Consider the following 26,409-nt stretch of genomic DNA (forward strand, 5'->3'; position numbering starts at 1 on the left):
GAATCGGAACTTGATAATGCATTAATCATTTTTGTAATGTTATGTTATTTATAAAATAGGTTATGAAATTCTACTTTGTTTATTTTTCTGTCAAAAATCTATAGAATTGCACATCTTGGTTTAAAGCACTGAAAAACGATATAAGGGTTAAAATATTGGTTAAAATTTAAACTAGGTTAGCTAACCAAAATTTTAACCCGTCACTGAAAAACCGGGCCTAAAAGAGATGACACTAGTAGAGGTGGAAATTATCGACATAAATGTGTAAATTAACATTACATGTGTTTCCTACCTTTATACGTATCGGAGGAGTATGAAAATTGTCACTGTGACAGGAGAATTTTATAAAATGCTCCTGTCACAGACGTCTAAAGGCGGGAAACTATGTAATGTAATGTAAATGTAAAGGTTGTTATCGATAATTTTACACCTCTACTAGTTTCATCTCTTTTTATATTTCACAACGTATTATGTTTTTCATCTTTTGCGTTATTTTGCCGGTTATTAGCACGCTCATCACTGTATACACACATACATAATATGTACATATTACAATAAGAACAGAAAAAATAAATCTCATAGGTTTAAACTAACTCATAATTCAATCTTCTGACATATTCTGGATAAGTTCAAAATATCAATGAGGTCCGAAGGTTTTCGGTGCTCAACTTCACCTGATCATTAGTTAACCTTTTGATTGATACTACGACATCATACTATGTCTTGACTCATTTTTCGATAAATCAGGTTGAAAGGTTCTTTTATTTTTTATTTTTAAATGTTCGTGAAAATCTCCAGTTGCTAAGCAAGCTTTGGCCCAGATATTGTTATAATGCCCTCTGATCTTTTCTGAATTGGAAAGTGCTTCATAGAGTTATTGAAAAGTCGATCCTTTCAATGATTTTCATGTAAATGTATTTTTAAAAGAGTCAGATTAAATTTTGTATTGTTTGCTTGCTAACGTCATAGATTGGTGATAAAGTTGCAACACCTTTCCACTTCTGTTTAAAATCTCCAATGTTTACCAATGGTTTATGCCATTTTAAAAACAAAGACACGTGTTAAGAACACAGCAGTGTAGGGACTCTTCTCTAGTGGATAACTAAATCTCACATATTCAGCATAATACCCAGCTGCACCTGACAAGTGAATGATTTCCAGGCATTCTTTGAGCACTGTTGCTATCAATATTGTGTTTCCCTCAATTTGAGTAATAGAAAATCATAGCACAGATAATCTGTCTGCAGCCCGTATAATCTTTGCACAGATAATCAGGATTCTACTGTATATTTTTCAATTTTTTCACCTTCTTTTATATAATTTTTTTTTTAATTTGAGACAATATTTAAGTAGAGCATTGTAAAACTGGGTTATAACAGATAAACAGATAGATTTTGAAACAAAGAGCTGATAGCTATCCTTTTAATCTTAAAAACATATAACTAAATAAATACTAGGCATAAATATTAAGTATATACAAATAAAAATCTTAATCTCATAATAATAGGACAAATAGTTTCACTTCTCCTCCTTTTTTGGTTTTGCAGACTCTTCCATCAATTCATATAACTGACATATTTGATCATCTCGTAATTGATCTATTTCTTCTGTAGATAAGGTAGCGCCTAATTTATCAGTGCCGGTTTTTGGGCCTCTTAGACCAAGCTGGTGAGCCAGAGTTATTGCATAATTCTAAAAAATATAGTTGATTTATGTTCGAAACTCTCACAAAATATTCATAAAATTCAAAGAAGTACGTTCCTTATTTATGTTATCGTTCATATGCGGCATCTCCCATCTCTGGTAACGTCAAAGTGACAATCACAGAACAGAAATATATCTCCCGCAAAAGAAGGTCAAAAATTATCTCGTTGAAGAAAAAATTAGAACAGTAGCTCCAGAAGAGACAAGTATGTGTCTCACTCCTCGTATAATATAGTGATAGTGGATACATAGTTATATCAGAAGACTCAAATACTCTCTCTCTCGTTAAGTATCACTACGAAAAACGACGTTAAAATTTTAGTCAACTTGGTTCCTCGTACAATTGGAGTGAAAGATTGCTGCATATCGAGGCAGAGGCAAGAGATATCCAGCTGGTGAGGTAAGGACATATTTATGAGCTCATAAGATAAAGGCCTAACGGACTATTTTCGTGCGCGGAACCATTTAAGAAACAATATCGTAGTTTTCTTTCATTCGTTCATTTTCATTAGTTTTAGTTTTTAATATATATGTATTACCGTTTTTTACTGTTCATAATTATTTATATTTAGGTACACATTATTTTATTTGCGTATATATCTTCTTCTTCTTCTTCATCTTTTTTATATAGAGGGAGAATTAGTTATATATGTATATATTTTTCACTTTACTTTAATATTAATTGTTTAATTTAGAATAAATGTGTTAAATTCTCGTCTCGTCAAATTCATTTCTCTAAATTTATCACTTTAAGAAGCAGTCTCGCTGGTACTTTTAGTGGTATCAGCTAATTACCTTTCTCAGCGAACCAGCACCTATAGAACCTGAGATTGGAACAATTTCATTAAAGTGGGGTCTATTTACCAGCCTCATAACATGGTCCTTCGAGCCGGATCTGAGTAGATATTGGTGATTTGCTTATTTTGCTATTAATTTAACTCATTAAAGATCATATTAATTTTTCTCTCTCATTTTATTAAGTTTCTTTGTTTCTCTTATTATAAATTAACACATTTATTCTAAAGAAGGTACTTCTCTGAACTTTAAGAATGGATATTAAAACGGCTAAGGAAAATTGCAAATCCGCGAAAGCGTCTATGACCAGAATTCAGAAATGGGTTAATAGTAAATTAAACTCGGAAACTAATTTATTCATTGTAGAAAATAAAATGTCACTGTTAAAAGATGCCTTTGATAAATTTTCGGTAAATCAAGATATAATAGATTTAGCTACACCTGACACACAAGAACCTGTGGACAGGTCCCTTCAGGAGGATTTGTTTTCTGAGTTATCAGCTCGTCTAGCTGAGAAGATGAATCCTCAGAAGCACAGAGCCGTAATAGATTCAACTCAAGTACTAGTCAATAATAAGACAAGTACGGCACCTAGTGTAAAGTTACCCAATATTTCTATTCAATATTTCTCTGGTGACCCTAGTCAATGGTCAAATTTTTTCGATTTATTTTCTGCTCTTATTATAAATAATAATGAAATTACCGATGTACAACGTTTTATTTATTTAAAGTCATATCTTAAAGGTGAAGCTCTCAAAATGATTAATAATATAACAGTTTCGAATGATAACTTTCATATAGCTTTAAAAACTTTGAAAGATAGATATTCAAATAAATATAATATTATAAAAGCATTATTAAACGAATTACTCGATATTAAGTCTCTTAATAGTAATGCAAGCCATATTCAAGTACGCGAATTTTATATTCAGATAAAAAATACGTTGCAAGCTATAAATAATTTAACTCTCTCTGACTCTGAATTATTGCAATTGATTTTGATTAATTTTATTGATAGACATTTAGACTTTGGTACACGTAGGTTTATAGAATTTGAAAGAAAAGGCGAAAAAATAGACTCTCTTGATGAATACCTTAACTTTATAGATGAAAGATGTTCTCACCTAGAGAATCTAAACGTTAAAGAAAGGAATAAATCTCATTATAGAAAGGAGGAAACACAGGCCTCGTTTCATACAACGGTGGTAAATCGTAAAGCTAGTCCATCTTCGGGATATGTCAATAAATGCTCATTTTGCAATAATACGGGTCACAAAATTTACGCTTGTCACGCATATCAAGCACTCTCAATTCAAGATAGGTTGTCTTTTGTGAAACGATCGAAGCTTTGTATAAATTGTCTAGGACATTCTCATCTAATTGCTAATTGTACTTCGTCTCAGTTATGTGCTTTATGTCATAAAAAACATCATTCGTCCCTGCACCATTCGTCCAACAGTGAAGGCAACAGGAATATGGGAAGTAGAAGAGGCTTCGCTGATGCATCCAGAGGACAATCTCCTACAATTTCAGCTGACAGTCAGGTACAACGGAGTGCTACTATTTTAAATGACAATAGAGAAAATGATATTTCTCGAGCAGCGCTAGCTGTTAGCAGACCTCTAGTACAAAAGGGCTCTATTCTATTGGCCACATGTAAAGTAAAAATAGCAGATGCATTTGGCAATTATATCTCGTGTAAAATGCTGATCGATACGGCTAGTCAGCTATCCTTGATAAAAAGTAGCTTAGTAGAAAGACTAGGTTTTCAAACGTACGCAAACACAACTAGTGTTCTAGGAGTAGGGTCTCGGGTAGCTAAATCAACAGAAATGGTTGATCTCGTAGTTTATTCAAGTAATACAAAGAATAGTTTAAATATTAATTGTGCAGTATTAGAAAATATCACTTGTGAGTTACCTCAGGTAGAGATTGATATATCCAAGCTCAATATTCCTCTCGAGTATAGATTAGCTGATGATGAGTTTCACGTTAGGTCAGAAATTTCTATTCTCCTCGGCGCAGATTTCTGTTATAAACTTTTCTCGGATGGCATATTTCACCTAGGTAAAGGACTCCCGACTCTTCAAAATACCTTGTTCGGTTGGATTGTTGGTGGTTCTGTTGATAGAAAATATCATCGTCACAAGGATTCTACTAATCCTTCTCGAAATTTGGGTCTAGTGAGTTATGCATCTTGTGAAGAACAGGACCGACATGTATCGTTGCTGGTGTCGGAGGAAAATGATGAAAGCCTTAACACTCTCGTGGAAAGATTTTGGAAGGTTGAAGAGATACCGATAATCCATACACCCGGGTCTGAAGCTGAAATGGCTGAGCGTATATTTAAAGAAACAACCAAGATATTGCCGGATGGCAGGTATCAAATCTCTATACCCTTTAGTTCTCAAAATGCGACGTCTAAACTAGGCGACTCTTATAGAATTGCGCAGAAAAGGTTTTTAAATGTTGAAAAAAGGCTGATTGCTAATCCCGAAGTATTTGCCCAATACCATTCTATTATAAATGATCATTTGAAGGTAGGAATTTCACAGATAGTCAAAGATCCTCATCCCGTGGTAGGTAAAGATCAACACTTCATTCCTCATTTTAATGTTTCGAAACAGAAAGCGGACGGTAGTATAGGTATTCGTGTGGTTTACGATGGTTCTTGTCCTACTTCTAACGGCATTGCTTTAAATGAAGTAATGTTAAATGGTGGCAATTTGCAGCCGTCATTGTTTTCAATTATATGTCGTTTCAGGATGTTTAAGTACGTTCTTACTGCCGATTTAAGTAACATGTATATGAATATTGCCATTGATCCCACACAACATGCATTATTGCGCATAATATGGCGCAATGATACCTCGGACCCATTGCAGATAATTGAGTATAAAAGGTTGTTATATGGGTTAAAATGCAGTTCATACATTAGTCAAAGAGTTTTAAAAGATATAGCGGACAATGCCCATGAAATGCCCTTGGCCACCAATGCGATTCAAAATCAGACATACATAGACGATATTTTAGCCGGTACCCAAACGTTAAATGACATGCAAGTGTTGTATGAACAATTGTCTACTGTTCTGAATGCAGCTTGTTTTTCTCTTCATAAGTTTAACTCAAATTCATCACAGTTCTTGATGTCTAACAATCTGGTAGCTCGCGATAATGTAGAAATTCACACTAACGAATCTCAAAATAGTAAAGTGTTAGGACTGCATTGGAATCCGCAAGAAGATGGTTTTTATTTTTCTAGTCCTCGTCATCTAATTGAAGGTAAGCTTACTAAACGTCGCATATTGTCAATAGTAAGTCAGTGTTTTGATCCAATAGGCATCATTAACCCATTTGTTTTAAAGGGAAAGCTGTTAATGCAAAAATTGTGGAAACTGAAAATTGGATGGGATGACGTCATCACGGACGATTCCATCATTAAGGAGTGGTTAAGGTTGGTCAATGGCTTTGAATCATTGAATATGTGTAAAATTGCGAGATGGTATTTTCATAACAAGTTAATACGAGAACAGGAGCTTCATATTTTCTCAGACGCCAGCAAGGATGCTTACAGTACATGTGCTTATATAAGGTCCCTTTATCTAGATGGATCAGTCTCGTCAAGTTTGGTCGCAGCAAAATCTCGGGTAGCTCCTTTAAAGGAAATTACAATTCCTCGATTGGAATTAGCAGGACTAGTGTTAGCTGCTAGGTTATTTGCAACTCTAAAACAGGTTTTTGAGAATGGTTTATCCTTTAGCCCATATCACATATATTCAGACAGCATGATAGTATTAAGTTGGTTAGCCAGTGATTCGTCTAAATGGAAACAGTATGTTGCGAATAGGGTAGCATTAATTAAGGAATTGACTCCAGAGGTACATTTTCATCATGTACCAGGCTCAGGCAATCCTGCGGATATAAATTCTCGAGGTTCCTTTCCTCAGGAACTCTCAAATAATTCTCTGTGGTTTTATGGTCCTTCTTTCTTACAAGAAAGAATTATTGACTATTCAAATTTAAAGTTAATCCTACTAGACTCGTTACCGGAAGAAAAAACGGAACATTCTCGTTCACATCACGTCGCAATAGACGATGTGCTAGACTGGGTTGAATTTTTCTCGCGATTTTCTGAATATGAAAGACTAGTTAAGGCCGTTAGCTATGTATTTCGGTTCGTTCATAATGCTCGTTTCAAGGGAAGTAATAGTCGCTTGCAGTCAGGCAAGGTAGTAACCGCGGATGAACGACTAAATGCAGAAAATTTTATCGTTAAAAGTCTCCAAAGAAAATATTTCAAAGCTGAATACAAGGTTCTTTTAGACAATAGCACAAGAAGCTCGTCACGTATTTGGTCTCTATCTCCCTTCATCGATAATTCACGTGGACTTATATTGGTAGGTGGTCGGTTAAGCTCGTCTGAGCTGTCCTTTAACCATAAACATCCAGTTTTGTTGCCAAAGGACGACCACACAGTCTCGCTTTTAATAAAGTCTGTGCATATATCACTCGGACACGCTGGAGTTCAAGCTACTCTAGCTAATATTCGGCAACGGTTTTGGGTAATAAACGGTTTAAATGAGGTCAAGAAGGTTATTCACCGATGTATTCTTTGTCATAGATTTCGAGCAAAATTTGCTACTCAAATGATGGCCGGTATGCACAAGGACCGAGTTCAAATTTGTAGACCATTTTCTAAAGTTAGTGTCGACTATGCCGGTTACTTTTTGTTAAAAACCTCTAAGTTACGAAAGGCCGCTACTGAAAAGTGCTATATCGCCGTATTTGTTTGTATGGTGACAAAGGCTACACATCTCGAGGTTGTTACCAGCTTGTCAACCGATGCCTATCTAATGGCATTGAAAAGGTTTATAGCACGTAGGGGCAATCCTGCCCTTATATGGAGTGATAATGGTACAAATTTTTCTGGTGCAAGTAACAGATTCGTTGAATTGCACCACTTTTTTGCAAATAATGCAAACTCTAATTGCATCTTGGATTTCTGTGCAACAAATAGAATAGAATTTAAATTTATAGTACCTAAGGCACCACATTGGGCAGGTCTTCAAGAAGCCGCCGTAAAAAGCACGAAACGGCATTTATACCGAATAATGAAAAATCTCACAGTTACATATGAAGTTTTCTCTACAATCGTGACCCAAATAGAAGGAATTTTAAATTCGCGTCCTCTCTCCCCACTTTCTGAGGACCCAAATGATTATGGCTGCCTTACCCCTGGGCATTTTCTTATCGGAACTGCATTAACTGCTCATCCGGAAAAAGATCTCTCGCAACATAATTCGAATAGGTTGAATATATATCAGAAAATTTGTCAAGCTCGACAACTCTTTTGGAAAAGGTGGAAGTTAGAGTATCTTCATCAACTGCAACATCGACCTAAATGGTGTAAACCTGTTAAAAATATACAGATTAATGATCTAGTTATCTTACGCGACGACGAATCGCCTCCCCTTTGTTGGCCACTTGGACGTGTGATTGAGACATATCCCGGTAAGGATGGATTAGTCCGATCTATTAAAGTTAAAACTTCATCCGGGGAGTATGTTAGGCCCATTACACGTGTTTCACTTCTCCCGATTGATGATTCCAAACTCATGGAAGTTGGAATGTCATAGCCCAGGACATGATAGTCCAGTCATATTTGTAGTAGAGGTATTATGATTCAATTTTAGTTTTTAGCATTGTTACACAGTAGTATAAGATTTAGTTTACGGTTACATTCTGATCCATCTGGGATCTGGTCCTTCGAGATTTTTTTTTAGTTTATTAATTTATTTAGACATTTTGACAAGACATCGCCTTGTCAAGGCCGGCCAATATGTTCGAAACTCTCACAAAATATTCATAAAATTCAAAGAAGTACGTTCCTTATTTATGTTATCGTTCATATGCGGCATCTCCCATCTCTGGTAACGTCAAAGTGACAATCACAGAACAGAAATATATCTCCCGCAAAAGAAGGTCAAAAATTATCTCGTTGAAGAAAAAATTAGAACAGTAGCTCCAGAAGAGACAAGTATGTGTCTCACTCCTCGTATAATATAGTGATAGTGGATACATAGTTATATCAGAAGACTCAAATACTCTCTCTCTCGTTAAGTATCACTACGAAAAACGACGTTAAAATTTTAGTCAACTTGGTTCCTCGTACAATTGGAGTGAAAGATTGCTGCATATCGAGGCAGAGGCAAGAGATATCCAGCTGGTGAGGTAAGGACATATTTATGAGCTCATAAGATAAAGGCCTAACGGACTATTTTCGTGCGCGGAACCATTTAAGAAACAATATCGTAGTTTTCTTTCATTCGTTCATTTTCATTAGTTTTAGTTTTTAATATATATGTATTACCGTTTTTTACTGTTCATAATTATTTATATTTAGGTACACATTATTTTATTTGCGTATATATCTTCTTCTTCTTCTTCATCTTTTTTATATAGAGGGAGAATTAGTTATATATGTATATATTTTTCACTTTACTTTAATATTAATTGTTTAATTTAGAATAAATGTGTTAAATTCTCGTCTCGTCAAATTCATTTCTCTAAATTTATCACTTTAAGAAGCAGTCTCGCTGGTACTTTTAGTGGTATCAGCTAATTACCTTTCTCAGCGAACCAGCACCTATAGAACCTGAGATTGGAACAATTTCATTAAAGTGGGGTCTATTTACCAGCCTCATAACAGTTGATTAATTGATAAGTTTATAAATATTCAATTTTAAAAAATCCTAAGAAAACTTTTACTCAAAGCTATCTATATCAAAGCAATTAAAACATTCACAATATTCAAATGTGAACCCTTTGAAGTTGAACACGACGACAGTGTTGTACAAGTCGTTGGCATGTACTACATGCCTACTGAGCGTGTCACTGTTTGACAAATTAAAAAAAGCACTGAGGTCGTCATGGCTGTTTAGTCAATCCAATATTTCTGACATTATGTAAAAGCTCTATATTTTTTTTCTATTTATTCTAAAGATTTCGTATTTGGTATAACTGAAGAAAGACAAGCTACAGTTGAATTTAAATTGGAATGATGTGTTAATTAAACTCTCATTTGGTTCGAATAAAATTCATGTTTTTATACTACAGCTTATTGTTAAATTTTATAACTCTACCTGAGTTGAATACTTTCTTTTACTCATGTTAAAAAACTTCTCTTTAATTGAACTAAAAGCCTATGTAGCACTTGCAAGGTCAAACATAATTGCATTTAAACTTATTGCCTGGGTTCTCGTAAACCCAAAATGTGTGATTCTCAACTGAAATCTATTGAACAATTCAAATATCCCATTAAAATTTTTATCTATTGAATGGTTAACAAGTTATAAGACTAAATTTACGGCATGCTATAGATGTTAACTACTTTTTTTTATTTATTTATTTATTAACGGGATAAACCCAATACATACAAAATACAATAAAGCAGAGCTTTTGTCATAATAATGAAAATATAAAACTTAGATACATGTAAAACTACAACTATAAAACACAAACATAAAAAATAAAAAAGAATATAAATTATTTGTAAATGATGAAAACAACTGAATTAACTATAACAGTTAAATCTATTTAATTTTTTAAATTCAGAATTCAAGACGCCCGAGTTCTTGTTTAATAGAGGAAACTGAAGAACCAAACAGATCTATTACATGACTAAACTTGTTTCCATACAGGGCCAATCTACTAATTGGTGCATATTGACCATAATTTGTAGCATGTCGTTGTTCCCTGAATATTTGTGGATTTCGTGTCAATCTAGCAGGTATATTAAAGTATACAAGACTTATCAATTCTTCGGAGTTAATAACACCAGAGATAATTTTGCGAAGACAACAAATATCCAACATGACTCTTCTGCGTTCAAGAGTTTGTAAATTTAATCTCTTTAATATATTATCATAAGTATAATTTCTAACTGTTAAACCCATCTTAAAAGCTGCGAAACGTAAAAATTTGTTTTGAACCTTTTCAATATTTAGGATTTGATATGCATAACTAGGTGACCAGATAATAGAACCATATTCAATAATTGATCTCACGATACTGCAATATAAGATTTTTATTGTGTGAATTGACAAATCTTTTGATGAACGCAATACAAAACCCAACATCTTAAATGCTTTCGAAACAGTATGGTCAATGTGAGAGTAAAATGTTAATTTGCAATCAAATATTATACCCAAATCCCGAATTTCGTTCACACGTGTGACAGGAGTATTATTAATAAAATATTGATGGTGAATAGGCGAATGGGATCTAGCAAAAGTTATTAAAAAGCATTTATTAATATTAAGTTCCATATCATTTCTACCACACCACTCATAAAAATCATTTACTTGTGACTGAAGCTGAAAAATGTTATCCTCATTATTGACAGTCTTATATATTTTAACATCATCAGCAAACATTAAAAAGTTAACTTCCTTAAAAATAGAGTGAACATCATTCAAGAACAGATTAAATAGAAGGGGGCCACAGTGGGAACCTTGCGGTACTCCAGATGTAGCTGTAAAAGCATTAGAAAGAAAACATCCTATTTTTACACTTAAACTTCGATTAGTCAGGTAACTTTGCATCCAATCAAAGAGACTTCCAGAAACACCGTATGCTGTAAGTTTTGCAAGTAAGATTTTATGATTGACCTTATCGAATGCTTTAGAAAAATCAGTATAGATGGAATCTACTTGTAATTTGTTCTCCAAAGCAATAACAATGTCATTCTGATAAAGAAGTAAATTAGTTACTGTAGATTTACCCTGTACAAAACCGTGTTGTTCATTCACCAGAATACTGCCAAATTCACAAGTAAGCTGCTTAGTAACTAAATAATCTAATAATTTTGGAATTGCTGATATAGTACAAACTGCTCTGTAGTTTTCCACATTTGACTTTGAACCAGATTTAAATATAGGTTTTACGTAACTTCGTTTCCAGCAATCAGGGAAAACCCCTTCTTGCAAAGATTTATTAAAGAGTATACACAATGGCTTAGATATAGTACAAACACATTGTTTTAATAGATAGTTAGGAATGCCATCAGGGCCAAAATTTAGTTTAGGAGCCAAATTGTGAATACTCTCAAAAATAGTATTTATGTTAAAAGAGCATGAACTCATGTTACCAGCATTTTCAAATTGATATTGTGGGGGGGGTAGTATTATGGTCAGTGAACAATGTAGAAAAAAATTTGGCAAATAAATTCACAGCTTCCTCCCCAGAACTACTTTGATCATCTCCTAAATATAAATGGCAAGGTACATCATAATTTTTTTTGCGACTGTTTATATATTTCCAAAAAGTGCCTGGGTCATTATTAATTCTAAATTCAGAATCTCTAACATATAAATTATAACAATCTTTACTCAGTGTACTACATTCAGATCGTAAGTTATGAAAAATAATAAAATCATCATAATTGTTGAACATCGTATACTTTTTATGATATTTTTTCTTTTCTATTATTAGTCGTTTTAACTCCGGGCTAAACCAAATTGGAAATGTACTTGTCTTACATACTTTTTTAGGAACATAAGAATTTATTGCATGATTGACAATATCGTAAAATTTAGACACAGCGTCTTCAATATTCAAAGCCTTTAGTGAATCCCAATTTATTTCCGACAAGAAAAAGTTCATACCAATATAATCACCGTTTTTAAAATCATAATATGACTCTGCGTACTTTAAAGGATCACTGTTATTTATTATATTAACATCAAATGTTACACCATTGTGGTTAAGGGAGTTAGGAAAAATTAAATCAGCAGCATTTACAACACTCAACTCGTTACAATTAGAAAAGATTAAGTCTAAAATTACATTTCTACTATTGGACACAAAATTATTTTGAAAAAGGTTGTAAAAACTATAGCAATTGACCATATGTAAAGCTGGTGAATTTGGTGGATAGTTCAATAAACTAACTCCTAAATTATCGTTTGTCCACGTAACATTCGGAAGATTAAAGTCACCAGAAATAAAAACCTTAGAGTAGTTATTGTTCATTAATATAAAATCAAGGACATTACAATGATCTTCGTATATTTCATGATCAGACCGTGGCGGTATGTACACAGAGCCAAAAATAACTTTCTCTGTTCCAATATTAACTAGTACAAAAATTTGTTCAACTTTAGTATGAGGTATAGATAGAGCAAAACTGTTAAACTTTTTCTTAACGGCTATAAGGACACCGCCACCCCTTCCCTTATCTTTAAAATGATCAAAATTATCACGATCTGCTCGAAAGATATTATAATCAGAATCCAAGCCCAATTCTGAATCAGAATAGCTATTTGTCAACCATGTTTCAACAAGTATAATAACATCATAACTCGAACATAATACACTTAGACTAAAATCTATCAACTTCGTACGCATGCCTCCCACATTATGAAAATAAACAGATAGCTTTGAATGATTTAAATTAGATTTATCCCTACAGATTAGTTTTTTTCTTTAATAGGTAAAATTTTAGGAATTCCATGTACATACTTGATAGTCAGATTTGTTTCACCAGCACTTTTTTTTATTTCCAGTTCCTTCCTAAGTTCATTTAAATAATTTCGCTGACTGATAGTAAGATCGGAGCTAACTCTAATATTTGAAGGTAATTGACTTCGGTTTTTTAGTACACGAATAACACTAGCAGAACTGTCCAGAATTGCTTTAATTGGTCGAGGCCTATTTCCTTGCTTTCCAACACGAAACAACTTTTTTATGGATACTTCAGTAAAACCTGAAAGTAATTCTTCAACTGTTTTTAAATCTTCGGCAGATTCGTGAACATTGAACAACATAAGGTTATTTTCACGTTTACGACGTTCACTATATTCACTTATAAACGATTCATAATGATTACCAGTGTCAGTTGATTTCACATGATCAGAATTTGAAACAATTAATTTGGAACTTTGAGTTACTTTTATCAGCTTCGTAAATCTCCATTCGTAGTATCCTTTGCTCTAAAGTTGTGATTTTGCAATTAAGGCTTGATGAGAAATTTTGGAGTTCTAATTCCAGATCATTAACTTTTTTTATAAGGGCAGGTATGTTTAAAGCATCCCTACATGAAGGGCAAAAGAAAGGCATTATTCTATTAGACATAACTACAACTCTTACTTCAGAAGCTGATAAGCCAGAGCAAGATTTACAAATTACTCTTTTGCATAAATCACATGGGCATCCAAACATCTCATTTTTGACTTCTTTATAATTACATGAAGTCTGACACTTATAACATATTCCAGCCATTTTTAAGTTTTAACAATTAGATCCTTTGTTGAATTCAAAGAACACTCCACCACTGGTCACCAAAACACATTAACTTTTTAAGTGGAAAAAAGTCTCTTTTTATCAACAACTAATTACATTTTGGTGTTAAATGCAATTTTACAACTAAACCATTAAATTTATTATTGTAACTTTATAATTTTCAATTAGATAAATCCTTAAGGATTATTTTGATGCAAAACTTCGGTATTTTTTCTAATTTAAAACCACTTAAAAATTGATAAATTCTAAGAGCACATTTACTGTGTATCTATACTGGTATAACGTTTTTTACTGTGACTACACAACTACTAAATCTGTGTTTTACAATTGTCATCTCTGACATACCAGGCGACCTGTGGGTCAAAGAGTAGTAATCAGAGGTGTAACCAGGATGACCCTAAGGGGGGGTTACAACTACTTGATGGTCTCTGGGGAGTATGAAATAGTAATTGTGTTCAGTGACGGTTTCTCCATAAGTGCACATGTGCACGTGAACCCCCAAAATTATTTTCACACCAACATTCATATATGTAATAATAAATTTATCATTCTATAAATAACATTTTAATCTAACTATACAGTAATTGAAATTCGAAATAACAGATCCAAGGAGTTTATAAGTACCTATCTAATAGGTAACATTTAATTATTTTTATTCTATTTCAAAGGAGAAAGTTCACGGATGCGAGGCCTTAGACAGAACCCCGCGTTCACCGCTCTCACAGTGGTTCATATCCCAATGACTTTTCATACGACTCACCACCCACCCCGCTACCCGCTATAGCCCACAAGTTTAGATGGCCACAGGATCACAAGTTGGATGTGATCTTATGGCATGATCTTTGGTGTTTTCAACGTGCACGGCACACGTATGTTTAAATTTTTCTTTCGTGAAGTTCAAATTTGGGAACTATATTAAGAATGGAAGGATTTGTGGACATAAATGTTAGCGTGGAATATTTAAAATCAATTAAATTTTCTTCATTATATTTAGAAGAAAAATTAAAAATGCCGAAACCAAATTTGTTAATTAAGAATGTACCAAAGTGAAAACGTCGGGATTATAAATGATTATTTAAAATGGAGATTTGTGTAAAAACTTACAAATTGTGTAGGTGTGAAGCACATATTTGGAGAAGAGGAAGCATAATGAATAAAATAGAAGATACGATTTTAACTATCCAGTTGGAATTCCAGATTGGAATTCTCCAATTATGTACTTGTTACGATGCCAGTGACAACTGCAGAAACAGAACGATGTCTCTGCATTGAAACGTATCGAAACTTTCCTTAGAATAGCTATAGGCCAGGATCGATTAACTGCACTCGCAATGTTTTCAATAAAAAAAAAATGATTCAAGAAATTCCAAATTTTACTGAATTTGTTTGTGAATAATTTATCTAAAAAATAACAGGCAACTGACTTTTGTTACAAAACTTGCTTGTAACATTTAAACACTAAATTATAATTTTAAGTCAATAAAATACATTATTTATTGTAATTTTTAATAAGGTCCTTTGATATTTACAATTTGAAGACACTCAAAAACCTTTACCTACGGAAATAGGGTATTTTTATATGTTAACATTATGTGTGCACCCCCAATATTTTACACCAGGCGCCGCCACTCATTGTGTTAAGCGTATAGAGCTCAAAGTACATCCAAATGGGGGGTTATAACACCCAAAACAGCCCCCTGGTTACGCCTATGGTAGTAATGGTGTCATATACATCATGCTAATGACAGCAAAGGGGTAATAACAGTAACAGATTAACACCTTTACAATGCATCTATGTCCCATAGTGAACTTTTGCCACCATGCGTTACAACACAGTCAACACAGCCAACTGTTGTACGAGGTCTATTTGTCCCGTAAAACAGCTAAGGTTTTAAAATTTTGGTAATTGCATGGGTATCAAGTAAGCAGAAACAAAAGCCAGGAACCACTCTTCACTCACACTATTAGTCAAATACAAGATCATTTACCTAAAATAAGGGAATAGGGTTTCAAAAGGGATAAAAGGTCTTTAATCATGCAAAAAATATAGTCTAGTACTAAACAAATATTGATAAAAAGAATCTTACTGTCCACTCATTTATAAAAACTTGCGCTTCTGCTGTGTTACACTTTTTATGCCTCTTGAATTCATCCCTAGTATAGCTGGTTCCTATCAGTTGCAATTCTCCCGGTAAGCCTCTGTGTAATTTAAGAATAGTTTTGTATAAAATTCTGACTCGTTGAAGATGTGTGTAAGTCATTTCATCTGAGGCAAGCTGAGTTTAATTTATTAATTCTTTATTTAATTTTAAAACCACTGAAATATATAATATAACCTTAAAATTTATAATAAATACAAACCATATGATTGACTTTGACGTTTAAAAACTGATAGATGTTATGGCCTTTAACTGTTACAGTCTGTCATCCATGGACTATATTTGGATTTTATTTTTTATACAGGGTGCTCCAGTGCTCAATATGCGTATATTATTTGCATTTTGCTTGACATTGAAGAATAATATTGCTGAATAAAATATTGGAACAAAAATTTGGATTGTCTTCAATTTTCTTGTTGATATTCGTCTTTTTTAACACGTTTTGAACCGTTCTTAATTAAATGATGCATGCCTTCTATGATTTTGTACTATGACAAATAGTTGATTTATTTTAATTATAGCCTACACTGCAATATCCCATATCAAACGTTCCTTGGATACGCTCCGTTCACGAATTCTTATAATTTTGTTCTTCTTTTTCCTTCTTTATAAATAGGCTCAATTCCTGTTTTACTTCGGTTTTTAGCCTCAATTGACATTGTCTGACCATCTTTTCCTCGGTCATCCCAGTGATCTTCTTCCATTTGGCGATTTGTCTCTTGCTATTCGGACTATTCAATTTTTTTTTCATTCTTTCTATGTGTTGAGTTCATTCACTTCTTACTCTGTCTCTTAGAGTTTGGTTTGTTATTTGTCGTAAGACTTTCATTTCTGCTGTTTCCAGCAGTCTTTTTGTTTGAAATAAGAGCCGTATCTGCTCTTGTTTCTGCTGTGTAGGTCATTACGGTCCTACGTCATTATCGGTCTTACTGTTGATTTATATATCCTGCTTTTCGTTTTCGTTGTGAGGTATGTGTTTCTCCAGATTGCGTTGTTGAGACATCCTGCTGCTCTGTTCGCCATGTTCACTTGTTTTTGTATTTCTTCTTCCACTTTTCCGTAGCTTGACAGTTTTATTCCCAAGTATTCCGTTTCCATCACTTGTTCTATTTTGTTATTTACGACCAGTTTACATCTCTTCTTCTTTTGTTATTTGTTTAAACAATATATTTTTTTCACAGTGGGAATGTGTTGATTTTTTTCTTGTAATATGGTAATATCACTGGTGACTGGTGATATTTTTTTCACTAAAAATTCACACTGGGATGTGTTGATTTTCAAAAGAAAATGCAAAGTGATTAAATAACCCATAAATTGACAAACTGGAACGATAATATTTGACGATGAATAATATTTAACAGATAATACCATTTTTAATCGAGAATGAGTTTTGTTGTTCTGTACACATAAATTCAGCGAAATGAACTGAATTCGGCGAGATTTGTCCCAGGCTTTCTGTCTCCCTAAAGAGATGAGTTGAGCTAGCGATATACAATATGCCCTGTATATAGGGTAACGGGTACAGTGATTGGCCACTTAAGGGATTTCAAATTGAACTAAAATTGTAAATTGGTATATTTTAATGTGAAATATTTTGTAAGGGTTTTTTAATAACAATGAAACATCAAATTTTATAAAAACTCAGGTTATTTTAGTAAAAATAATAATGTACATAAAAAATTAACACAAATTTAAAAACATACAAAATTACACAGTTATTGGCCATTCAAACATAGTTATTGGCATATAGATTTACAGTTATTGGCCACTCATAAAATTCCTAATTTTCTTTTTTTGTTTGTGCAGTTAGGGCACACAAAACTATTTAGATTTTCAATTTCTTGTTGTTTTTTAACACAACTACCAATATGGGAGCCTCTGACACAAAAAAAAACATTTTATTCCAACTTTTGATTTAGAAATATTTTAGGAACAAGAATAGCACAATCCTGTATACAAAAGATTATTATTTACAGATATGTTGGTGTTGTCTGATTGTTTCACCAATATATCTGAGAGAATTTTGTATTTTTTCATGTTTTGGATATCCCTCTGTTTCGAAAAACAACTTTCTTTTAGCCGACTTACCAACACGTTTTTCTTTGCTGGTTTCCAAATTTGTACATTTGCTTTGGGAAGTATTCCTCAAATTTGATGAATTCTTATTGTTGGAGACATCAAAAGATACGTTATCAATTGAGGGCAGAATAGCGTTCTCCTCTACAGAATCAGGAAATTGGTTCCGTGACAGTCCGTGGTTTTCTTTGGCGTTAATCACTTCTGGTATATGTACTCTAACTCCACTTCTCAAAGTAGTGCTTTTAATTGTATGATCAAGAAGTGCGTCTGATTTAAAAGTATTTGTATCTACAATATCACCTGTATTTAGTGTAACATTATCTTTATTCTTCACAACATTTTGACATTTTTTGCTCTCGGAATTGGCTCTTGTGGCAATTTTTTTTATTACTTTCTTCTTGGTTTCTTTATTTTGTTTACCTTTATTGTCTGCTTTTGTGTCAATTCGCTTTTGTTTTCGTTCCAATTTTATTTTTTCTTGTTCGTCTTTCTCTTCAATTTTACGCCTCTCTGCATTTTGACGATCTGAAAAAGTGAGCACGAAAGGCAACCGTTCTGTTTGCTTTTTACCCTTTCTTTCTGGGGTTTTTGGCCAAAAAAGGATTTGTCTATTGAGGTGTCAATTTCTTTATATAATGAGTTGTCTTGATTTACTAAAGGCAGATTATCGGATGTCGATTAAATATCTAAAGTCATTGTATCTTCTGTGACAATAGTATCTTTTTGTTTGGGTTTTCTCGTCTAAACTTTAATACTGCTCGGTTCCAATTTGCCTTTAATGGTTTAAATGCAGCAACATCTGCAGGCTGTATAATTCTGGTCGCATTGGGATATAATGCCACTAAAATAATTTGTAACTTTGAGCATAATTCACTGGTTTGAATGGTTAAGTGAGTTTTATGTCCATCAACGAACAAAATGACTGGAAATTTAGTGTTTTTTGCAACTAGGTACTTATATAAGACGTTTCCTATGTATTCATAGAAGTTTTCATTCTTCATCCATCCCGTATCGCTACAGCCTATGCCCCATTCTCGAGGAACTGAATTTATAACATTGCTAGGAAGTCGTTTGTATGGGTAAAAAATCATCGGTGCTGTTATTTCTTCAGATGCTGCAAACCTAAACATAACCGTCAAATTAACTTTGGAGTGATGTTCTGTTTGATATACATTTTTGCTTCCCTTTACAGCCAACACTCGTTTATTTTTGGGACACAAGAGGAAGCAGGTTTCATCCCCATTAAAAACACGTGAAGGGTCTTAAAGAATATCAATGCAACGTTTACGGTGTAAATATTCTTGAACACCGGTGAACCATTTTCTTATATCTTTTTCAGACACAACTGAACTTGCTGCTGTTACCGCTTCTGGAGTTCGCTCGCTTAAATCTGGATGTCTCTTTAAAAAGGATCTATGCCAACCTCTTCCGGGCCGATTGTCAGTAAAAGGGTTAGCACGTGGATTTGCATCAAGAAAACCTTTAACCGAGTCTTGTATATTTTCCACTCTTACTGGAAAACCTTTGTCTTGGCATGTTACGATCCAATTCTTTAAACGATTCTCTTCCTCCAAAGAAAGAATAGGATTGGGACCAAGGTTAGTTTTTTCATTAAATTTTTCGCTTGCTCTAAACTGCAGTGTTGCTCTTGGCACATTAAATTGTTCAGCGGCTTTCCGTTGGCTCATGCCATTTTCTATGGCCTGAAAAGCAGACTGAAGATCTTGTTCTGTATATTTTTTTGATACGTTTTATCTTTCCGGATATTTGGCATTTTTTATTCTACAAATAAAAATCATTTAATAGTATCTAATAATGTTATCTACAATACGGACGTTTCAAATTTGATTCAGATTGCCCGCATTGGCATTAATTTTATAACAACTAAAATAATTGTAATTTTATAAAAACGAATCCGGACAAAAAATATATTCTTATTACACATTACAGTTATTGGCCACCCTGTGGTTTAGTGATTGGCAGTCGGCCAACCACTAGTTATTGCCATAAAAAATAAGAAAAAATGCTTGAAATATGTTGTGTTGGGCCAAACTAAGCTAAAAGAGCCTAAATTATAATAAATATTTTAATTTAAAGTAGGTACAGTAATTGGCCGGTAGGCCCATCATTATAATGCGGACATATTTAAGATACAGTACTTGGCAACTAAAATTTACCACCAAAAAATTATAACCTTACTATTAAAACCACCGATAACGTAAGATGTACCCCACTAAATCATCACAAAACATTAATATAAGCAGATACACAATATTATTAGCCAAGATAACTCACCTCATGAATGGCCTTCCTTAACAAATTCTTTAAAAAACTCTTAAAACTGAATGCACCTGTTAAGCTTCGAACTACACACGCTGTCACAACTAGACAATATTAATTGAGAGAGATAATGCCTAGACCAAATATATAGCAATGTTGCCGAATTGCAATGCAAATATATTTATTTCCTTATACTTTCTAAAAATCTTAATATTTCGGATTTTTGTGAAAGTGGCCAATCACTAGTGACCGGCCAACAACTGTACCCGTTACCCTATTCCATTTAAAGCACAGTTTTCAATCCAGAATTATTCCTACATTTCGTCTTTACTACCTTATTTTTTGTTGTCTTTCGGCTTATGTGATCGTTGCATTCTACTCTTCTCTTTCTTAACCAGTGCTTAATGTTTTCCGCCTTGCATCTCCGTCGTATATCTCTACTTCTAGCTCTGCCCCATAGTGTCTTACGTTTTCATCTCTGCTGTTTCTAGCTTTCTTTTTGTCTTTTCTGTGTCAGGTCTTGGTTCAGCCACGTATGCCATTATTGGTCTCATGACTGTTTTGTAAATTCTGCCTTTCATTTCTTTCCCGATATTTTTGTTTCTCCACGTTGTTTTATTCTGGTAACCTGTGGTTCTTTTTGCTCTATTCTCTTGATATTTCACTTCTGTTTCAAGTTTTCTCTAGCTAGATAGTATTTTGCCTATATATTTAATTTTCATCACTTCTATTATCTCGGTATAAACATCGGTCTAAAAATAAATGAAGACAAAACAAAATACATGGTCGTCTCAAAACAAGAACGACGGCGAATAAGGCAAAACATTACTATAAACGATCACAACTTCGAAGTGGTTAAAGAATTTAAATATCTAGGAGCAACAATCGCAAATGACAACAAATTAGAGCAAGAAGTTGAAACGAGAATAGTGGCAGGAAACAGATCTTTCTTTGCAATGCAACATCTAATGAAGTCAAAACGTCTTTCACGATATGCAAAAATCCAGATATATAAGACCATAATACGACAAGCAGTCGCGTATGGAAGCGAAACATGGACGCTAACAAAAAGAGAAGTAAATAAATTGCTGGTGTGGGAACGTAAAATCCTTTAAATGATATATGGCCCTTGCAGAGACAGCGTGGCAAACGAATGGAGGCGCAGATACAATAACGAGCTAGAATCTCTATTCGGAAAAGAAAATCTAGTCAGATATATAAAGGCCAATAGACTCAGATGGGCAGGGCATGTGATACGCAGTAACGACAATCGCCTTATAAACAATGTGTTCTGAGAAAGACTAGATGGAAGAAGGTCTGTAGGGCGGCCCAGAAAAATATGGAAAGATGCAGTCAACGAAGATCTAGAGCAGCGGTTCTCAATCTGTGGTACATGTACCACTGGTGGTACATATCATTATTCGCGGTGGTACACAAGACATAAAAAACTTAAAATAGTAGTGCTTAGTAAGTCTTGATAATACAATCTAAAAATATAGGTGGTACCAAAAATAATAAAAAGAACTGTAGGTGGTACATGACTCAAAAAGTTTGAGAGGCCCTGACTAGAGTCTAGAGAAAATGGGAGTGCGACAATGGGAATTAGTGGCACAGAACCGACAAACATGGAAGGCAATAGTAAACGCGGCAAAGACTCACGAAGAGTTGTAGCGCCGTTGATGATGATGATGATGACTTCTATTATCTGAACCTCCAGTTCCAATTTACATCTTAGTAAATTTTCTGTTATAACAATGTATTTTCTCTTTTTTTTTGAGAAATTAACATCTTAAATTTTGGTTACAGTAAAGTGGTGCAACATACGTTGTAAACCATCTTCATTTTGAGAGTCGTTTGCATAGCAGATTATTAAGTTATTTTTCTCCCATTTGGTATCGTTTTTTAGTTCTTCCTTTTTTATTATTTCATACATGATCAGGTTGAACAATAGATGACTCAGTGAATCCTGCTGTCTTTTCCCATTGCCAGACTCTATTGGGTCAGTTATTTTTTCTTCTACTTCTACTGTTACTTTTATTATGTTGTTCTGGTAGATATTTTCGATCGTTTTAATTATTCCTAGAGGCATCTCTCTTGTGTAACAATAAATAGATAACGTTCTTTAATTTGATCCTGTCAAATGCCTTCTTATCGTCCACGAAACATAAATATGCCGGTTTGTTGAATTCTAATGATTTCTCTCGAACCAGTTCTCGATGCCAGTTGCTAATTTTAATATACTGTTTAATAAATTAATTCCTCTTTATAGGCTATTGATTATGTTCAAAATAAGAGAGCTAAAAGGAACTACAACGTTAACGGGATTTTATTGTCTCATATAGTCATATAATATATATTTGAAAAAACCGCGGAGTGCTACCATTTAAATGGGTGTGTTTTTGAGAAATGGGTAAATAAGTCCCTAGGCACAGGGTGAATAAGGGTGAGTGCTATGCACTTTTGGTACAAAGACGTCTACAGGAAAATTGTTCCAGGTTAAATTTACTATCGAAATATTACATTCTAAAGTCAGAAATATTTTTATTTACAAAAATATATTCAAAAGAAAAGCAAAAAAACAACACGAAAGAAAGCAATTTTGTTTTTTGTCCCATAACTTTTTTCCACGGAGATATAGGTATAGACATTGCTTCAGCAGAAATTAAGTTACATTCTTTATCTTTGAAATGACTTTAGTAGAAGTCTCTAGAATTTATATTTTCCGAAATAGGATTTTTCAAAATGCGCGGCTCACAGCATTTTTAGACCATTTTCCCCATTATTTCGCAAACATTGTTCTGTAACTTCTTTTTACGCATTTATAGGTATATGCAATGGTACATTTATTAGAAAGAGGAGCCAATTCCCTTTAAAATGGTCTATTGTATAAGGTTGCTTGACTATTTTGAAGCAAGTTCTGCTTTTTCAAAGTTTCATACTTTTAATGATTTTTGATATTTTTTATGATTATTTTTTAAATTTCTTTTTTTCCTGTACATTTAGGAATATATTTTGTATAATAGAAAACAGCATATTTTCTTTACTTTAAAATGGTGTATTCCAAAAAAAATCTAGGACTATTTTTAAACACGATATCCGTAGGATATGCAAGAGTATCCGCAATTTGAAAAAAAAAAAAATTTTTTTATTTTTTTTTTTTTTTCAACTAGAAGAATATAATTGCATATTGCATATACTTTTCTCCTGAGCAACTTCATATTTTTTAACATACCTCGTACACTATTAATAAAATTTTATATCTGATACTCGCATTTTAGGTTTCAGACTAGGCAGAGCATTTTATAAAGAATAACTTTTTTTCATAAAATTAATACTTAAAAAGTTTTCCATATGGTTCCAACTATTGCATGTGTATATGTCACACTTTGAAAAAGCATAATATATTGTTTAAAAATAGTCCTAGAATTTTTTACAGTACACCATTTTAAAGTAAAGAAAATGAACTTTCCTTTTTATTACACAATAATACATATACCCAAATATACAATAAAAAAAGTTAGAATGAGAAATTTAAAAATAATCGTAAAATATATCAAAAATCATTAAAAGTATAAAATTTTGAAAAACCATATCTTGCTTAAATATAGCCATACGGCGTTCTACGATAGAACATTTTAAAGGTAATTGACTTCTATTTCTACTTAATGTACAGCTGGTTCCTAAAAAAAATGATACGACTCTTAGTAAGATTAGATTATTTTGAGCAGTGTATGATTGATCTGACATTATATTATATTTATTATGACAGACACATAATAAAATAACAAACAAACAGCCATTTTTTGACGTTGAACATAATAAATTTTAAGATTTGGCAGTGACAGTGAAAGTATGTAAATAATAAGTATTTTTCCTTCAAAATACACTGCTCAATTTTCTACAAAATACGCTTTAAGAGTCGTATCAGTTTTTTTGGAACCAGCTGTACCATTGCGTATACCTAGAAATGAGTAGAAAAAAGTTACAGAACAATGTTTGCGAAGTAACAAGGAAAATATCCTAAAATCGCTTTGAGTGCGAAATTTGAAAAATCATATTTTGGAAATTGTAAATCACAGGAACTTCTACCAAACTCCATTTTAAAGAGGAAGGATGGAAGTTTTTTTTCTGCGAAGCAATGCCTATACCTATATCCCCGTGGAAAAAGTTATGGGGCAAAAAACAAAATTGCTATCTTTCATGTTTTTTTCTTGCTTTTCTTTTGGATATATTTTTGTAAAAAAAACATGTTTTTGACTTTAAAATGTGATGTTTCGATAGTAAATTTAACCTGGAATAATTTTCCTATAGATGTGTTTGCACTAAATGTGCATAGAACTCACCCTAATTCGCCCTGTGCCTAGGGACTAATTCACCCCTTTCTCAAAAACGCACCAATTTAAATGGTAGGACTCCGCGGTTTTTTCAAATATAGAGGTCCATTGACTATATGAAACGATAAAACCCTGTTAACGTTGTAGTTCCTTTCTAAAATACATAATCAATAGCCTATTAATTCTCCAGTTACCTCCATGCTTTTGGTATTCTATTTTGTTCTTATTTTTTGGATTAATTTTAGTAGTTGTTTGGTCAGATCTTGTCCCTCCATATTTAAGGATAAGTCTTAGTCCCTCCATTCGATATTCTGTCCTCTCCTGGCGATTTTCTGTTTTCCCAAAATGACTAATTTGGGTAAATAATGGATACTTTTTCTTTACAGGGTTGCCGGCCATACGAAATTCCTCCTTGTGAACACCACACAAACGGATCACGTCCAGCCTGCGATGCTTCAGAAGGTAACACGCCAAAGTGTGCAAAATCATGCGAAAGTAACTACAAGATCAATTACAGTAATGACTTGCACTTTGGCTCTAAAGCATACTCCATTAGTAGTGACGTCAAACAAATACAGGCTGAAATATTACAAAATGGACCCGTAGAAGGAGCATTTAGCGTTTATGCTGATTTCGTGAACTATAAAACTGGTTGGTATTATTTCTTTGTAATAAATCTGTCTTCTTCTTTACAGTTGTTCCAACTGATATTTGCACATGCATGAAATTATTCACGAATTACTCTTTATACTACTAGGCCTCTTTTTTACTCACAGAAACTAGTACATATCGCAAAATTAAACCGCTTGTCCATAGAAACAAACAATAAGTTCAACAAGGATAAGTGATACATTATTTACATACATTTGTTCTGTTTACAAATGGTTTTTCACATTATTTAAAGTTTCAGTCTTTGTTAGTACATTTCATTGTAATTTTTATTTTTAAACATAATTGTTAGAACGGCTAACTATTGCTCTCTTATTTGATTACTTCCGGTAATTATTTATTTTCAAGCTAATGTGACTATACTAAATTTACAATCAAGAAGCAGGGCCTATTTTAATACTAGGCCCATGAGGCCCCTGCCTCTGGCCCGCATTTTAATGGGGCCCGAAAACATCACCAAAAGAAAATTTGTATTGAAAAAATAAAATAAATTTTCAAAATAATTTCATTTTACGACCAGGAAATGATAAATGATAACATAATATCTTAATAACTAATATCACATTTACAGCCGCGTCAATACGATCTTACCATTCATTATTAATAATTAAGAATAACAGCTTAGTAATAAATTAATGACACAAATTTTTTTCAGGATCATGAAGGAGGGGCTTTAAATTTGATTTAGTCACTTTCTGACTTTCATAATAATCATTTTTAACCGAGTTATTAAATCTTAAAAATGGCCATTTTCGCGTTTTTCAAATTTTAAATCGCTTATAACTCAAACACGATCAACTTTAGAGAAAAATTATAAGAGACCTTTTCTGTCGGGAATGGTCCGAAAAATCTAAAAAAAATTATCCTTGCCGAAAATATTTATTTTTGCAATTTGATTAAAAAATTGGTAAAAAAATTGACTCTTTTCGCGTGGGCGACTTCTTGAACCTTATTCTGGGGTGTATCACGAATGTGATTATGCAAAAACAGCTCATGGGAATATTTTTTTCAACAAACCCGCCGTTTTCGCCTTGTCTATTTATAACCAATTATTTTTGGTGGCTCAGCCTGTGATTAACCTGTATACT

General features: G+C 33.2%; 2 protein-coding genes across 2 annotated transcripts in view; one reads left to right on the forward strand and one right to left on the reverse strand.

Moving 5' to 3' along the window:
• LOC114333388 (cathepsin B) overlaps positions 1-26,409 on the forward strand; it is a 66,780-nt gene that overhangs the window by 35,576 nt on the left and 4,795 nt on the right. Inside the window, exon 5 of the mRNA XM_028283256.2 lies at positions 25,039-25,303. Within this exon, the coding sequence (XP_028139057.1) occupies positions 25,039-25,303 (265 nt within the window). The remainder of the gene's footprint in view (positions 1-25,038; positions 25,304-26,409) is intronic.
• On the reverse strand, positions 1,409-16,168 carry LOC114333390 (succinate dehydrogenase assembly factor 3, mitochondrial). Its single transcript, XM_028283258.2, has 2 exons — positions 15,888-16,168; positions 1,409-1,692 (listed from the first exon to the last, which is right to left on the reverse strand). Exons 1-2 carry the CDS (start codon positions 16,059-16,061, stop codon positions 1,519-1,521), a joined length of 348 nt encoding a protein of 115 aa, XP_028139059.1. The 5' UTR covers positions 16,062-16,168; the 3' UTR covers positions 1,409-1,518.

Source organism: Diabrotica virgifera, chromosome 1 (assembly GCF_917563875.1).
Source record: "Diabrotica virgifera virgifera chromosome 1, PGI_DIABVI_V3a".
Taxonomy (NCBI): domain Eukaryota; kingdom Metazoa; phylum Arthropoda; class Insecta; order Coleoptera; family Chrysomelidae; genus Diabrotica; species Diabrotica virgifera.